The 18,057-nt window shown below is 39.1% G+C and overlaps 1 protein-coding gene across 1 annotated transcript in view; it reads left to right on the top strand.

Moving 5' to 3' along the window:
- The window catches only part of scn12aa (sodium channel, voltage gated, type XII, alpha a), an 83,470-nt gene that overhangs the window by 57,884 nt on the left and 7,529 nt on the right, over positions 1–18,057 (top strand). The window contains exons 17-21 of the mRNA XM_056271591.1: positions 2,542–2,964; positions 11,088–11,205; positions 11,306–11,460; positions 11,681–11,854; positions 14,834–14,956. Of these exons, the coding sequence (XP_056127566.1) occupies positions 2,542–2,964; positions 11,088–11,205; positions 11,306–11,460; positions 11,681–11,854; positions 14,834–14,956 (993 nt within the window). The remainder of the gene's footprint in view (positions 1–2,541; positions 2,965–11,087; positions 11,206–11,305; positions 11,461–11,680; positions 11,855–14,833; positions 14,957–18,057) is intronic.

Below are 18,057 nucleotides of genomic sequence, written 5' to 3'. Positions count from 1 at the left end.
GGCTTGACATTAACACCCGCCAACCCGCCAAATGCGGGTGGATTTTGCTCGTGGCGGGTAACACAGTCACTTCAACTAGCCACTTTGGCGGGTTGAATAATTGTAGTCTTTTCAAAAGGCATCTGAAGCGCACTGGCTGCGTGGCGTGCGCGTCTCCGCTGCGTGGTGTGTCCGTTTTTATTTCGGCTCCCATGTTAACAGGTTAGAACTTGCACACTGCCTGCGTGACGCGCGTCTCGAGCCGCGCCGAAAACGCGTGCATGCTAGAAAAAAAACCGACGCCTATTTCCCATGCGACACGCAAGCCTGTTGGAAGCGTTTCCAGGCTAAATAGAATAGGAAAATATGTCATGTTGACACGAACACATATTAATAAATGGCATTTTTATGTTTGAAAGTCCATAGGTTTTGGCAAATGCAGATATAATTTAAAAAAAAAATCAAATATTGCACCTGTCAATACAGAACGAAATATTCTTATAGCCTATTTTGCCGTCTATGCTGCAACGCCCGAATCCCGAGATAGCCCTCCATGTACGTTACCAGCAGACACCAGTCAGACACGTTTCTGCTGTGCAAAGACACAGAAAACGCAACTTGTAACAAAGAATTTCCCATCGGGGCTCAATAAAGTAATTCTGATTCTGATATTTAAACAGACAGTGTTTCTAATGCTAAAGGTTTTTTCAGTTTATTTTTTTATATTTTTTATTAATCTTCTACATCCATGCACCACTTTTATTATGCAAGAAGCTATGTCTTCATCTTAATACATGGTTTTATAGGAGCTTTAAAGGAGCTTTACACACAACCTTATCAGAGCTAATGATAATGACCTGTATTGTTATACCTAGTCTTGATTTGCGTGTGTACAGTGGTTTTACATTTAAAAGGGTTGTAAATCTAGTTCAAGTAAATTTTAGCACGCCATAGTCAACTTTAATCAGGTAATTTCACAACAACAAAAATGTGGCTAGTAAAAATGCTGTGTGGCTAGTAACTTTGGAAAACCACTAGCCACATTGGCTAGTGAGCAAAAAAGTTAATGTCAAGCCCTGGTTACATACGTAACCCGGGACGTTTTCACTCTATAGCGGTTGACCAGAGCACTGCAATTATTTCTTACTTAAACTACAATCAAATGGATTTCCCCACACATTTCGCGTCAGTCCTCTGCGTGGCATTTTATTCTTTTCTGCGCACCGCCGCTTCAGAAGTGCGCGGCCGCGCACGCGCGCAGCTTAGAGGGAACATTGCGTGGGAGTTATTTTGATTAAAGATTACAAGGGCACGTTAATTTGAGTTTTTTAAATGTGCACGGGTAAATCATTTATAATAAATACAGCAATATCCCATTTAAAAAGAGTAGTCCATTTTGATTTCATGGTAAACGAATTCGAGTTCACCCAGAAATTATAATTATGTCATCATTTACTCACCCTCATGTCGTTCCACACTAGAGTTGGGTCAGGGTGATTGACTAGTTGTCCAACCAACTGATGTGAAGTCGATTAATTGTGGTTTGTGTGAGAAGGATTTTAGCTCTAGGCTAACGAACTAAGTTTAGCGCTAAGCCCTCACGAGTGTGACATTGAAGCGCGTCATTCCGCCTCAGAGATGAGCATGAAGCCATTTTCGGAGGACCTAAAGAGTTTTGTATGGGTTAAATGGTAAATGTTTTTCTAACCTATTGTTGTAAGTGTCCGTGTGTCTACACCACGAGTCCATAACAGCGGTTTAAAGAATCGAAGCTTACTTACAAACACGGACCAATCAAGTTCGATTACCTCAGTAACATACTTAAAAAAAAAAAAAAAGTATATTACACAATATAGGTTATACTGTATAGGCTATATTATTTTTTAGATATTAATTATAATTATGATGTTATCATTCCAGATATCTTCACTGATTATAAAAGGTATCTACTTTTACAAATGTTTAACAGACTACACCAGACTGGTTATGAAAATTTGTTGTTTTGACATGTCTGTCTAAAACCTTGAGCTATACATTTTTCTGTGAAACTGTGGCTTTTCGAGCTATAAAAAATATTCAAGACTCCTCCTCAAACCCTCTGTGACACAATCCAGTGAGATTTGTCTGGGATTGAGAAGTCAGTTTGGGATTATCTTTGCTGTCTGATTAAAGGTCAGAATGCAACTAATCAGGTTTCCATGACATCCCATAAAGTGGCTCTTATAATAGACCAGACTGCAGGAAAAAAGCCTGTTATGAACATGGGGCATTTTTGTAAGCGGTTGGCATTCCTGCAATAGAACAAGAGCTTGGCACAGGAGGACTGCCATGGAAACAGTTTATGTAACTGAAGGTATTTAGATCAACAACTGTGCTCACAATATCCTAGTCGGATATCAAGATTTACTATTTCAGTAAATGCACAGCTGCAACATCAGAAAATATAATTATCTCACTCTAAAATAGTGTTGGGTCCACAATCTCATTTGGCTAAAGTCCATCCCAAAACAATCCCAGAAATCAAATTTGCTTACAGATCTGCATTCTTTGTTTCCCTCTTAGGTGTTGAATCTGTTTCTGGCCCTGTTGTTGAGCTCCTTCAGCTCTGATAACCTGTCTGCGCCCGATGAGGACGGAGAAATGAACAACCTCCAGATAGCAATCGCTCGAATCCACTGTGGTTTCTCTTGGCTGCTGAACGCCATCAAAGACCTCTGCAACGGGAACCTGGCAGGGCACAGACAGAAGGCCAAGGAGGTGCCGGCGCCCCTGAAGGAGAACCATGCTGAGTGCAACGGCGGTTTGGGAAGTTTAGGGCGGTATGAAGAGAAGTGCGTTATTCCAGAAGGACAGGACAGTTACATGACCAATCCCAACCTCACCATCTGTGTGCCCATCGCACCAGGAGAATCAGACGTGGAATTTCCTGAGGAGGAGGAGGATGATGAAGACACAGTGTCATCAGAGGATGAAGAGCAGAAACCGGTGAGAGGTTATGAGAGGTGATTTATTAGTATTAGTGTTGGGTTTAATTTGGTTCATTAGGTTCTTGAGGTTGTGTAATCTGATTCACGAGCAAATGATTCATAAGAGTCGGATCTTTTTAATGGATTCGGCAAAACACTCTTGGTTGGTTAATTCGTTTTCTGATCCGCTCAGTGTTATTTTTGTATTATTGAGATACAAAAGTTGAAGTAATTTTGTGTATTTTGTAATTTTTTGTAGTTTTATTTTTTAAATATGCTTAATATAGTTTTTTTACTATTCAGTTTGAGTTATCTAAAATGAGAAATGGAGGCTTTATTTTTAGATGATATTTAAATTTTAGTTTTGGTTATCTTTAATAACCCTGGATCTAACTTAAAGTTTTCTTTATAATTAATGAGTAGCCTATTAATTAATCATTTAAATAATTAAAAAAATACTTGACAAAAGTCTTTGTTTTTTGGGACCAACTATTTTTGCATCCTTAAATTGTTAATGGAATTGTTTATTATGAAACCGGAATCATTTCCATTTTAGTTCTGTGAAATGGAACTGAAATTCAAAACCATTATTTGGATTATGATCCCTAATTAGTAGCTTATACATCTGAACTTTTAAGAAATTACACCAAAATGTTTTAATTGGTATCACAAATGTGGACTTAACAATGGACAAGCAAGTTATTTCGCATGCTGATGCCATCTAACTTGCTTTTACACTGTTTAAATTCAAATGTCTGGATTTCTAAGAAAACCAAATGCATTAATGGCATCCGGACCAGTTAGATATATAACCATAAATCCTCCATATACTGCATATAATAGTTCATTTGTCTATCCCTATTGTGAGTGGCTGGGAGCTCAAACGAGTGAGTGGTGTCAGAGGTCAGAGAGATGATATGATATAACACGTGTGAGGAAGCGAGCCAGTGGCCGTATAGGTGGGGGGGCATCCAGATTCATAAGCTGATAAGCTGCAAAGCAGACAAGGTGAACCCACCAGGCATGCCATACATTATTTATTATATAAGAGAAACGGGCTCCGGAGAGGAGCACAGGAATGTGTATATAAAATGGTGGAATGGTGGACCAAAAAAGTACCACCAAAAGTATAGTCCATTCAACAGTGTTATATTTCAGACGACAGCTTTGTTAGGAACTGAAATTTAGTCGTTATTTACTCTAGGTATTTGCTGTACCTCTCAAATCTCAATCTGTTCTAATATGGTGTATCAAGATTATGTGGCATTATTGTCCTGCTGACACATCTTTTTGTGACTTATTAGAATTGTAAGTTTCACAACACTGGCTGGAAAGATTGCTTGAGGACTTTATTGATACTTGCAAGCAAAGTCTATGAGACCACAAGATGCCATTTGGAACAAGGCCTTTAAAGATCTGTTGTTTAAATGCCCCTGTTATGCTTTTTCAGATTTTACCTTTCATATAGTGTGTAATATATAGCTGTTTGTGAATGTAAAAGATCTGCAAAGTTTTACAGATCAAAGTGCAGGATAAGTGGAGTTATTGTCTCCCAAAAGAATGAACAGATTTTGAACAGCTGAAACGAGTCGTCGGTAATTCCAGTCTTACTTCCTGCATGGACATAGGTTTGTAAACAATTTGCATAAAGTCAGCCTATGGTCTTCATTGGCTGCCCGTGAATCACGTCTACTTTGACCCGCCCTCAAACACTGTAGACTGGAAGAGTTTGGTTTGTGTTGTCACCATGTTTAAAAATACGTGCTAAGCAGCTGACCAAACACAACAGACTATGCCATCTGACCAATCAGAGCAGAGTAGGCTCTCAGATAGGAGGGGTTTAGAGAGAATGAATCCTTGATTATTCCGTTACAGACACTGTGAGAAAAAGGCTGATGCTGCAATGTATATTAAGAGAAAGTGTTTTTGACCTTGAATGCATAAACCTATTGTAGGAGACTCCAAAACAAAATTAAGAGCCTTTAAAATAGTATAACAGGGGCACTGTAAGTATGATACGAACTTTGACAATGGCAATAAGACATATGATAAAACACAGCAATATTTGCTCAAGAAATAAATTAGTATTAACTAGATGTTTACATTTTCTGAAGGAACCCGTGTTGTGGGTGCTTTGTGTTGACAGAGGTGTTCTGAGTGGTGATTTCTTCGTCAAAAGAGTTTAAGTCTATGCAACAAGTTTTCCCATTTGATTCTTCTGTTGTTGTCTTGCTTTGTAAAGTAGTTATAGCCATAGACAGTATAAGAAGTGGACAGAGCCATCTCATTGGAACTCAGTTGAGACAGTTGAAGCCGATTTTTAGCGATTTTTGAGCACTTCCGTTCCTGACGCGCAGACTCAAACCGACTCAAACTAAGCTTGATGACGTGAGCAACCTGTCTGACAGACGTTAATCTTCTAGTAGCTGTGCGTGAAAATGGCCAACGTTAATCTTGCAGAGACGGGGAACTTGAGCAAAGAGTTCTTTGGCGTGAGTGAGCAGGAGTAAGTATTCCGTTGCTTTTATGGACTCATTATCTATGGGCTTCTCCCTTGACGGGACGTCCCCCCGATTGCCTGCGAGCTTCTCCTCCTGTCTGTACGGTAATTTCTGTACAGCGCGACAGAGAGTCGAGTGGTTATGACGCAATCGTTAGCCTATTTTTACTAAATCTGTTTCTACGGGGCCATGATGTAACATAGAAGGTAATGGAGCCCTTTATACATTGTCGTGTTTCTTTAGAAATAAATAATGGACAAATGGAGTCTTTAAACGCCTCAGATGTAAAGTTATTCGCTGTCAAAGTGACGCCAAAATGAATGGGAGTCAATGGAAATGCTAACGCAAGTGAAGTTCTGCTACAAGATGGCGGCACCCGGCCGGCTTCAACTTCCGGTCGATGGATTACCCCCTTGGTTATAGCACGCACTCCTCAGCAAGGAGGCTCATCCAATCAGAGCCAGAATTATTCTAAATATATATATATATATTTTTTTTTTTTTTTCAAAACGCAGAGATTTTGGAAATCTGTAGAAATCTAGGACAAGTATAGACTCTCTTGACAGAATTAATGATGTTTGAATAGCTTGAACTTGTACTGTGCTTTAGTATAAATTTAGCCTATATATGAATTTCATAGTTAAAAGATTGTGATCTTATTCCTAAATGACAAAGGATTCGCCTGTGTCTACTAAACCTTTGACAAAATCACACTGGACAAGTCAAATCTGCTGCCGCTGACCCAGAGAAAGCAGTTATCATGAAAAAGCTTCACAAACTCTTTTCAGGCACATGGTATCATTAATAATCCTATTATCGCAGAAGTACTGGGATAAACGTTTATAAACATTAGCTTCGGAAGGAATAAAAAAAAAAGAGTAAATCACCTTTATTATAACATGGCGCTTCAAATAACGATTGCATCGATTACACGGTTAGTAACTGTTAAAAAATTTATTTGTCATTAAATCATTCATTCAAAAGATTGTTACAAAAAAGAACACAGCTAATTCATCCAGTAATGAAACAAGTGAATTATTTATGAATGAGTCTTTGAATCATTCATTGCATTAAAAGCATCTCAGGATGAACTTCCTGGAATTGTTTGGTTGCAAACTTCTTCCAAAACCTTTTTGACGTCTTAAGACACAAAATTAAGAGTAATCCAGCCTCTCTCTCTCACACACACACGTACACACACACATTCGCTCGCCTCGTAATGTGGGATTACGTAAGCAGCACTATTGGATTGTGCTGGCACCTTTGGACCAGTAATCTCTGTAAATCATTTTAAATATGTTGCCATTACATGGAGGGAAAATCTCATCAAAATTGTATTATGAAGGCCCACTGCCTACATAGAGAAAGAAACAAGGAGAATGACTGTGTATTCAGACAGCTTTAGAACAGCTCTCTCTTGCCATCTCAGATTATACTGGAGGTTACTGACCTTGACTTGTGCGCTCGTGGATTAGATGCATATGCTAGTATCGCGCCATATGTATCTTGGGATGCATGTGTTCTATTAGCTGTCTGTGTTTTCCATGCCAAACCCAGAGATTTTTTCAATCAGCGTTGATTTCCTGGCTTATATGTGCAAAGATACACTGAATTGACAGATATAATACCAGTATATTAGCCTGGTTAAAACCAGACCATTCTCAGTTGTAACTGAGTTATGGTCTGGCAAAGCGTCATAGACAAATCATTTCCAGAGGGGCGTCACCAACGGACGTCGCGGATAGACCTAAACCCAATCAGAACGATGAAGGAGAGGACGTATGCAGAGCGGCGGAGAAACATCTCCGAGTGGTGTTCTTTGCTCGGTTTTTAACAAAAATTAAACGTTCAAATCGCTTAAAACAGACGCGATAGCTGATTCGAACGAGTGATGTTCGACGGCGGCATCCATCTTTGTAATGCAGGCTACAAAATCTGCTTCAAAATCCCAGCGCTGTTGTCATCGTGTAAAGCCCGCCCCAACATTTCTGATTGGTGCCTCGATTTCGACGGATTGGAAATGGGCTTGAATGAGCTCTAGTTTGCCAGACTAACTTTCAGAGCAAATCTAAATTTGCCGGAAGTTGTTTGGGTTTACCCAGGCTACCAGTATATATGAGGCCAAGTAATTAAATGGTAGCATAATTATGCATCGCATTAAGCATTAGACGAAGAATGAACAGACAGAGGGAATATAATGTAGAAATTCAAAACTGAGATGGTTCATAAGTTACCCTGTCCGTTCAAGCACACAGACATACAGTAATATATCCAATCAGTAGGTCCAGCATGGTTTTAAGATAATCTGAGCCAAACTTGAAAAGAACTGGACATAATTTGTTGGGTGAAGTAGCACTAGGTGGATCGGTTTCCAAACTTCTCAGGAACACTCAGAACATAATGCTAAAGACCCCCACAAAGTTGTGTTTTAAAGTAACACCAGGTAACTTTTCAACCTTCATAATATACTTCCACGTCTCTTGTGATGGTACATCGACTTACAATAGGTTGAATGACACGTCTGCCATAGCCTGACGGGGTCTGTAGCGTTTTTAATCGTACTTTTAAACTTCGGGTTTCGGGTAGTAACCGGCGAACAAAGAGAACTACAAAATTCGACTGCTTTACGGCATATACGTCACTTTCACCACCACCCCCACTTCCTTAAAATCGGACGTGCGAGCCAAATGTTATAGTCGTGGCCGAAGCAGCACAGAAAAACAAGAAAGCAAAGGTTTTATCGGAGCAAAGCAAAAAGAGAAAAAGAGAAAGTGATTGCATTAAACAGTGGCGTCATGCCCATTCAAAGTGGGGGGGCACGTGCCCCCTCAGATTTTTCCTCCCTAGGGTGACCAGAAGTCCCGAAAAATTCGGGACAGTCCCGAAATCTAAGCTGTTGTCCCGAATCCCGAAACCGGCCTTAATTGTCCCGAAAATTATACTAAAGCAAAATCTTGATATAAAATATTAAAAACTGTCCGTGGAAGTTGAGTCGTCCTGCAGCCAGCCCCTTCCAATTGCAGCAGCCGCAGCAACGAGGACAGTGAATGTGCAGGCAGCCAGTCTAAACTTCGTCAGTCATTTGCTCTTGACGCGCGAATGGATTCAAAGTGTTCACGCGTAGGCTATAACTAGACGCGGTAGGCGCGAATTTGACGCGCTATTCGCGTCTGGTGTGAACGCAGCATCAAAGGAGTGATTGATTGGTCGCGTCACTGTGTGCAAAAAAAAAACTTCGTCCGGGCCTTATAATGTCTGATGTCGGGTTAGGCCTACACAAAGCAAATCATCTACAAAATAATTTAGTTTTCCTATTTAATGACCGACAATTTAGTTGTAATAATTATTTTGCCATAAGGCTTATTACCGTTAGGCTATAGTCTGAAAGGTCTGATTTAGCCTACACACTGTTACAACAGTAACACATTTTTTTTTCACAATGACATATGAGTTCATGATTTTAATGGTTTTTTTTTTGGCAGACTAAAGACTAATGACAGACTTTGATCTTTGAATTAAAAAATATGTTTGGTTCAGGTTTGAAATTCATTATCTTTTAATGTAGTCTAATATCATAGTAGGACTACCCCCCAAATCCCTACAGCATAGTTGTTATACAGATCGCTATACATATTGCATTTGATTTGATTACTTTTTTACATTTCTGTCAAATATTAACCATTTTCAAATAAACGGGGTAGTGTTAACCTTATTCAGCACTGAAATCTGTGAAACTTCTTTCAAAGTCCTTCATCACATATTAATATTAAAATAACTTAATTTTAGAGCATCACAAAGTCAGACCTCAGCACCTTTATGTAGGCTACCTTTAATGTAAGATCGTTCTTAGGTCACATACCAATTTAAAATCATAACATAAAAACTGCAATGGTACTGTTTTTTAAAATCATGTGTAGTAGGCCTAAGTGTACAGTAAGTGTGTGTGTAAACATGCTTTGATGAAGTAGACTTCAAAAGCTTTTGAATTTGAGCTTACAGTTCTTTCATCAAACTGTCTTTTACTTAAACTTACAAAATAGATACTTTAACTTAGTCCTCAGAATCAGATAGAGGAGTGTTGCTGCTAGCTCCGTTAAGGTATTTCTGTCCCTCCCAAACTGCATTGAAATGGTATGTTTAGCAGCCAGAATTTAGAAATTTTTCAGGGGGAGAAACCCCCTGACCCCTCCTAACATGATCCATATCACCCGTCAGAAAACAATTGCAACGTCTCAGATTGTGCCCCCCGCCAGAATTTTGGCTTGCATGACGCCCCTGGCGTTAAAGGCAGAACGAGGATCAACATTGGGCCAGCATTTTCTCGCTGGCGTGAGCTGAAGGAGGAGGAGGGGTGCCCGACCGATGCGGACTTGAAAAAAAAAAAAAAAATCAAATGAAAGCCTATGTCTAAACGGCGACAGTAGCAGAGGTCTAGAGGACAATACTGTTTCCCAACTGTAGGGGGACCCCACCCCGAGAGCAAAAGTAACCTGAAGTTACTTTAAAGGGGTCCTATTATGCCCTTTTACGAAGTCTTGATTTTGCTTTTGGGGTGTACTAGAAAATGCTTCCATGCTTGATTGTTGATAAAACACATTATTTTTCACATATTTTACATTATTAAAACTTTCTCCCCAGTCTGTCCCGAACAAGTCGTTTTCGATGAAGCCTCTCCTTCCGAAATACGAAATGTGTTGTGATTAGCATGTGTTCAGGAAATGTTCCGAACTGGGATAATTCATCCATAACTGCGAGCCATAACTGCGAGCTCTATTCTAGTGTAAATATAAAGGATAGCAGCAATTTGTAACCAATTCGAGTCCGATTCAGACCCTGACAATGTTAACAAACAAGAGGATCATCCAGAAAGGATTTCATGCACGGACTTTGCAATGCACGGATTTCACAGGACGTTTCAGAGTGGTATGTTTTTCTTATACATTATAGGTGTGATGTTATCCACCATTTAATCATTTGTCATTTTTAATCATTTTTAATCAATTTGTCGGAAAACTAAAAGCAATCAATCACAAAAACATGGTTAATTTCCTAAGAGGTGGTGAACAGCCTTACAAGAGCGAGAGCTTACAAAAGCTATAGTAAACAACACTATATCAACACTAACGTTGGCTAGCAGGAGAGCGTAGCAATAACATAAAACTCATAATTGGAACTGTTAATAGAAAATGCAACTAAAAATAATAAGACATACTTGCAAGTTGTGATCCAACAACAGATTGTCCTGATAAAGTGGAAACTGTTCCATTTCAGAAGAAGCTTTTGTGTGTAGCCTGCGTTGTGGTTCTGGAAGCTGTTCTCCGTAAAATGTGCAGAACATTTTTAGAATGATTTCTGAAGGATCATGTGACACTGAAGACTGGAGTAATGATGCTGAAAATTCAGCTTTGATCACAGGAATAAATTACATTTTAAAATATATTGCAATAGAGAAAAATGTATTTTAAACTGTACTAATGTTTCACAATGTTACTATATTTGTGATCAAATAAATGCAGCCTTGGTGAGCAGAAGAGTCTTCTTTTAAACACATTAAAACTGACAGTGGATTTGAATGGTATCTGTAATGGTTGATAAAATTCTAATGAAAACTCAGTGCAAGCTTTGCTGCCTTGTTCAACAGGAAGTCATCAGCCTCTCTGAAGGAAGTACCGTGGACCTGAGGAAGCCTGGGGAGGATGAGGAGGAATATTCTGAGATGGCAGAAGATGTCATGGATCCAGAAGAGTGTTTCCCTGAGTGTAAGCAGATAAAATATATATAAAATATTTGTTCTCCTGTGAACATGGCACTATGCATGGTACAGGACCTGATCAGAATAATCTCTCTGTATCTCTCCAGTCTGTATGCAGCACTGCAAGTGTTGTAATATAAACACAACCAGAGGTTTGGGACAGATGTGGTGGAGGTTGAGGAAGACGTGCTATCAGATTGTAGAGCACAGCTGGTTCGAGACCTTCATCATCTTCATGATCCTCCTCAGTAGTGGAGCTCTGGTGAGGAACAAAGCTGATTGGTGAACTTTAACCATTCGTTTACCGTTTACATCAAAGCAAAATCCATCTTCCAAACCGTGTTTTGTTCATCGACTGCTAGAGCGCCAAAAGTTACACAGGTTACGTTTAAATTGGTCCATATTGTGATTAAATGTGTAGCTAGATTAATCAGAATCAAGTTTCCTGTTCTTATTGTGTAATGATATTCTTCTTCTGACAGGCGTTTGAAGACATTTACATAGAACAGCGGAAGGTGGTGAAGGTGATGTTGGAATATGCGGACAAGGTGTTCAGCTACATCTTTGTGCTGGAGATGTTTCTGAAGTGGATCGCGTACGGCTTTAAGAAATACTTCACCAATTACTGGTGCTGGCTGGACTTCCTGATTGTGGATGTGAGTAAAATCGGTTCTTTTATGAACTGGTCACTGAAAGGGCCTTTGAGAAACCTAAAATGGTTCTTCTATGGCATCGCTGTGAAAAACCCCTTTGGAACCTTTATTTTTTAGAGATTACACTATATTAGTATTAGTATAATATTTAGTGTAACAATATATTCTGTTAGTATAAAGGGCCATGAATGTAAATCTAGATATATTCTAACTGGTCCAACATGAAGAATCATTAATTTTGCAGATTTTTGAAGGCTGTTTGTGACAGTGATTTTACCACAAATAATATGAAACGTAGTGTCCTTAATCATGGAAAAACACAACACTTTTATAAAAACACCAATGTTCAATAAATAGTTTGATGTATTATTGACTGGAATAAATAATTCTTCCACAAATAATATCATTATTCTTACTGTAGGCTGCTACATTTGGAAAACAATAGAGTAACTCGTCGCATATAGATGTGCAAATTTAAGATTTAGAGTTTGAGCTATCAATGACATTAGAGATATAGGGCCAGATTTACTTATTTCCCATAAAAGCACTGATGGGAGTGGTAAGTTTTTGCGCGTGATGTACTGATATCGTGCAAGTTAATGAACATGGACGCAACTGTATCATTTCCATAGTGACCAACGCAAACTAGCAATTAGCTTCTGGTTTAAGACATGCTTTTTTTGGGAGGTAAATAATGGCCCACATAGATATCCATAATAAAGGCTAGATGTCTTACGGCGGAGTCTCTATCGTCATCACCGGCGGCCATCTTGTCACAGGCAAGCTTTCTGGCGGGCTCTGTGGTACCTGATGTAAGATGAGTGATACGAACACAAATACTCTTATCTCGTTGAAATCTTGACGGATTTCCAAACGGTTTGGTTTCTTACAAACGTTATTAACGTGGCTATAATTCTGGATGATTATTTATTTATACACTATAAGTGTATAACTAAGTATGCAGTGTCATAACTACATCTCTGAAGTTTATAACAAACCAAACCGTTTGAAAATCGGTAGAAAATTGAGCAAGTTATGGTTATTTAAAAAGTACATGCACCATTAAAACACAAAGTTACGAGTGAGCGAGCTGCCTGTGACAAGATGGCCGCCAGGTGCGGACGCCGACCTCCATTGGCCAGCAGCTCGGACGAGACATCTAGCCTTTATTATGGATATCTATGATGGCCCAAATACCAGTAAATTGACTAGCGCAAACCTTAGTAAATAACCTTGCATGATTTTTTTAAATGCTCTCCTCCCATAAATTTAGCGTCTGAAAGGGAAACTCCTACAAATGCATATGCAATAAGGTCAGCCGCAAACATTACCCTTTTCAGTGCTAATTTTTTACTGCGTGTCTTAAGTAAATCCTGACAGTAATTTTTTAACGCCAAAAGAGGGTTTGCGGTGGCGCAAGCTGTTAGTAAATCTGCCCTATAGTGCCAAGATTTCATTTTAAAGATTTGAATTTTGAAATTTGGTTTTATGGTTTTTATGGTTTTGTGTTACTGCCATTTTTATGACACCTCAAACATTTTATGGCAGATTGTAAGTCAAAATTGAGATGTTATGGAAACACATCTCTCAGAATCTGAGATAATTGTGCAAAATACATGTATTGTACACACAACACAACTATACATGAACACACTGAATGAAAGCATCTGGAGTAGCTCAACTCAACTAACACTAGCAGATTGTGTGAGTGTGTCTCACCTGATGCTCATCTGACCCACACAGATCTCCACACACACCTCTAATGATAGGGTAAGTTCATAGTTCAAAGGTCAGAGGTGAGCAAAGGTTCACATCTGTATCTCAGCTGCAGTTCTCTTCTCATCCAGATATAAATGCCACCGTCTCTCTGTCAGCATTTATTTCGACCTGTAATTTAACATGGTGTCAAGTTTGAGATGTTTGATAAGTATCTTTACAGGACCTTGGCTTTTATATCAGAATATACACACTGTATCAAAGAATTATCTGGAGAAGATCAGTTACATTTATGACTGTCTATAAAATCAATGATTGTAAACCTACATTACAGTGAGATGTGTTAGTAACAAAAAAAATATGATCTAAAATCTGTATCGTAAAGTTTTTATGACTTTTCTTTTAGTTTTAGTTGTTTAATTTTGCACTTTTATTTATGTTATTCATTCTTTGTCTTCTGAAGTTTTGTTTTAGAGCCAATTGCACAGAAATATCTTCTTTGGATATATTGCAGTGACAAGGGAAACTATAGAAATAGTTTTTTATAAAGAACTGACTATTCTTGGGACTTTTAAATTTAATAAGCCATACTATGAAACAATATCCTAATTGGAAATTCAGAATACTGTTTGGACTGATGAAAAATAAGAAGAAATTATGATCAAAAGAAATTTTTCAAAAGAAAAACCCAAATTCTTTATAAAACCTCACTCTATTTTATATATATGCATATTTATTATGCATATATAGTTGAGTATGTGGGTATGTGCATTGATGTACATATGTGCATACTTGTCGATGTTTTGTCTTCATTTCACCTCATCGAACAAAATCCTACTCTAGGCTACCTAAGCCACAACCTGCCATTACAGCAGAAGACCATTCTGTTCTACACTGTCTGTCGACTTTAACTGTAGAATAGAGTGGAAACCTATTGCGATTTGTAAAACCGATCTGATGTATATGCCCTAATAAATAAGTTCCTATAGAATGTCCCAAAAATGCATAAATATTTAGTCAAAACGTGTGTTTTTTCTTATTATTTTATTCTGGTTATTTTATGCTGTTTTGATATAGCATTATCAGCTGTCAGTAGAATGTTAATGTCTCCACAGACATCTTTATTAGGTTTTCATTTAAAAAATTTTTAAACGATTTTCAGTCTTATGCCATTTTTTAGATTGCCTATTTCATCTAAAAAGCCATTCATAATTGTTAGAATTAAATATTTTATTAAAAAGTTCTGTATGTGTTCTCATATTGCAGGTGTCTTTGATTAGCTTGGTTGCTAACTCTCTTGGCTACTCGGACTTTGGGGCCATCAAATCTTTAAGGACTCTCAGAGCTCTGAGGCCATTGAGGGCCCTGTCTAGATTCGAAGGAATGCGGGTAAGATGCTCTCTAAATATGTTATAAAACTGATAAAGCATGTCAAGTTTTCAGGGAATCTAGTCAGATTACACCACCCTGCTAGCCTGGCTAACGTCAGACCACGTCTCATTGACACTGAGACGTGGTCTGGGAACCACATGTTCATTTTCTCGTATTTGAGGCGTGGTTTACGAATGCCCAGAGCAGTTTATTGGGTGCTACGAATGTCTATCATATGCGCCTGTACGAAGCTCCTAGCCAATCGTTTCAATTATACCAGATGACGTATGTAGAGCGAGAGCGACAGAAATTAGATGAGGAAGACGACGATGGGTCAGAGATTTATTTGCGTTCTAAACTACTTAGAACAATATCCAAGGCTGCGTGGAAAGGTAACTTCGCGTCTGCTGCCATGTTTGATTCATAGGTATAAACAAACTGCTTCGGTGTGTCGCATAGACGTCGTCATCATCTTGCTGCTCCCTCCCCGTTCTGTGGTTGGTCCCCTCGCTGAGGTGAAAATTTGGTCCATGGTATCCAGAATGCCTAGCAGCGTAAATAAAATCGTGCTGCACAAAGGCATTATGGGGAAAACCAGGCTACCACCCTACATCATATTTGCTGAATGAAATCCAATTCTTGTTTCTTACTAATTTTGGCGTGCTGATTCGTTTTGCTCTAGTGTAACGGAGGCCAGCTAGTAGTTGCTGTGCGAGTAAAAACCTCACTAGGCGCTCTAGCGACAGATGCTAGAGGCTGCAGTCTTTAGCCTCCTTGTTAGAGCGCCTGACTCTCATGCCGGAGACCCGGGTTCGAGGCCCGCTTGGAGCGGGTCGAGTGGGACCCGGGTGGAGGGGTTTCATTGGTGCCGTGACCCGGATGGGAGTGAGGTTTAGGGGGGTGAGTGTAATGGAGGCCAGCTAGTAGTTGCTGTGCGAGTAAAAACCTCACTCCTCTGATCTCAATAGGCGCTAGAGGCTGCAGTCTTTAGCCTCCTTGTTAGAGCGCCTGACTCTCATGCCGGAAACCCGGGTTCGAGGCCCGCTCGGAGCGGGTCGAGTGGGACCCGGGTGGAGGGGTTACACTAGCATGTCATACTTTCTCACAAAATGTGCATTTCATAGCATCTTTGCTTTCAACAACCCTTTGTAAGGTTAAGAAGTCTTGTATCATCCCCTAATCACCAGAAAAACTGCCACAAACACATGATTCCTAGCTTGCTCTGAACCAGGTTAGAATAATTTGTTAAATTCTCAGCCGATTTTCACATGCTTGAAATAATTTATTTATATATTTTATGATTTAAAGTTTAGAACTATGACCGGTGACACGTGGGAATGTAAACATGACCCAGATGTTTTCTGCTACATCTGTGAGTGTTTTACTACATCCAAACAGGAACAGAAAAAAATGTATAAACTTGTGTTTTTGTAAAGTTATATTTGAACATATTTTTTCCACCCCTAATTTAATTGCAAGTTAAATTACACATTTTGAATGCTTCTTTTTGACCTTTGACGGCTTTTATTATTTTGATAAGTGCATTAAAGCTGATAGATATATAGATATCATTTTTAAAAAAAGTTTTATTATTAACTTCTAACTCCGCATTATCAAATTAGGTAATATCAAAGTCCCTTTCCGCCAAATCATTATGGCAAGTTTATTTATATAGCACATTTCATACACTATGGCAATTCAAAGTGCTTTACAGAAAGGAATTAAAATAATTGCAAGGGAAATTAAAACAGTTATAAAAGAAATTAAAAGAGATATGATACAGTTATGAAATGAATTAAAAGAGTAAAAAGATGACACATGGATAAACTTCTCATCTGGCAAAACACCGGTGTATCATATTTTTCACAACTCCCAGTTTTACTCATAGACAGTATAAGAAGTGGACAGAGCCATCTGATTGGAACTCAGTTGAGACAGTTGAAGCCCATTTTTATAGCGATTTTTGAGCACTTCCGTTCCTGACGCGCAGACTCAAATCGACTCAAACTAAGCTTGATGACGTGAGCAACCTGTCTGACAGACGTTAATCTTCTAGTAGCTGTGCGTGAAAATGGCCAACGTTAATCTTGTAGAGACAGGGAACTTGAGCAAAGAGTTCTTTGGCGTGAGTGAACAGGAGTAAGTATTCCTTTGCTTTTATGGACTCATTATCTATGGGCTTCTCCCTTGACGGGACGTCCCCCCGATTGCCTGCGAGCTTCTCCTCCTGTCTGTACGGTAATTTCTGTACAGCGCGACAGAGAGTCGAGTGGTTATGACGCAATCGTTAGCCTATTTTTACAAAAACTGTTTCTACGGGGACATAATGTAACATATAAGGTAATGGAGCCCTTTATACATTGTCGTGTTTCTTTAGAAATAAATAATGGACAAATGGAGTCTTTAAACACCTCAGATGTAAAGTTATTCGCTGTCAAAGTGACGCCAAAATGAACGGGAGTCAATGGAAATGCTAACGCAAGTGAAGTTCTGCTACAAGATGGCGGCACCCGGCCGGCTTCAACTTCCGGTCGATGGATTACCCCCTTGGTTTTACTCTGAGATTTCCCCATGGTGATTACACTGTGTCTGTGGTGTTCTTTTGGCGCGCCTAAGACATCTATTGGACGTCTCCGATGGACCCGATATTCCCCTAAAATCGTACAGGAGGAGCTCTAGGACTGACTCACAGGGTAACCTCGGGTTCACTGCCCCATCGGTCCGCACCCCACAGAACCTCGAGTTTAATTACACATCAAACTCACTCCTCAAACACAGACCCAGGCCATCAGCTTCGTTTCATCTCTCAAGTTTCCCAATTAAGTCATTTATGTCTCTTACCCAATTCTCAGTGCCATTTGAATTTAGTTTAGAATCAAAAGGAGGAAAATAGTGCAATCAAACATCAGCTCAATAGCTCAAATTCTCCAAAGCTGTTCACTAAGATTACCATTACATTTCATATTTGAGATCTCAAATGAAATCTGACAACAACTGTCTCATACAATTGTTTTGTTTCGAAACGCTAACATTTTCAGGCTGGACCAATGCGCATGTAAGCGTGAATAAACGTGCATCTCAGAACACAGACGGATTATACAGACGCAGCTTTATAGTGA

The sequence above is a fragment of the Rhinichthys klamathensis genome, unplaced genomic scaffold (assembly GCF_029890125.1).
Source record: "Rhinichthys klamathensis goyatoka isolate OS25496 unplaced genomic scaffold, OSU_Roscu_1.1 h1tg000323l_1, whole genome shotgun sequence".
Lineage (NCBI taxonomy): Eukaryota > Metazoa > Chordata > Actinopteri > Cypriniformes > Leuciscidae > Rhinichthys > Rhinichthys klamathensis.
The sequence above is the reverse complement of the archived record's forward strand: the minus strand, read 5'-3'. Positions and strand labels throughout refer to the sequence as shown.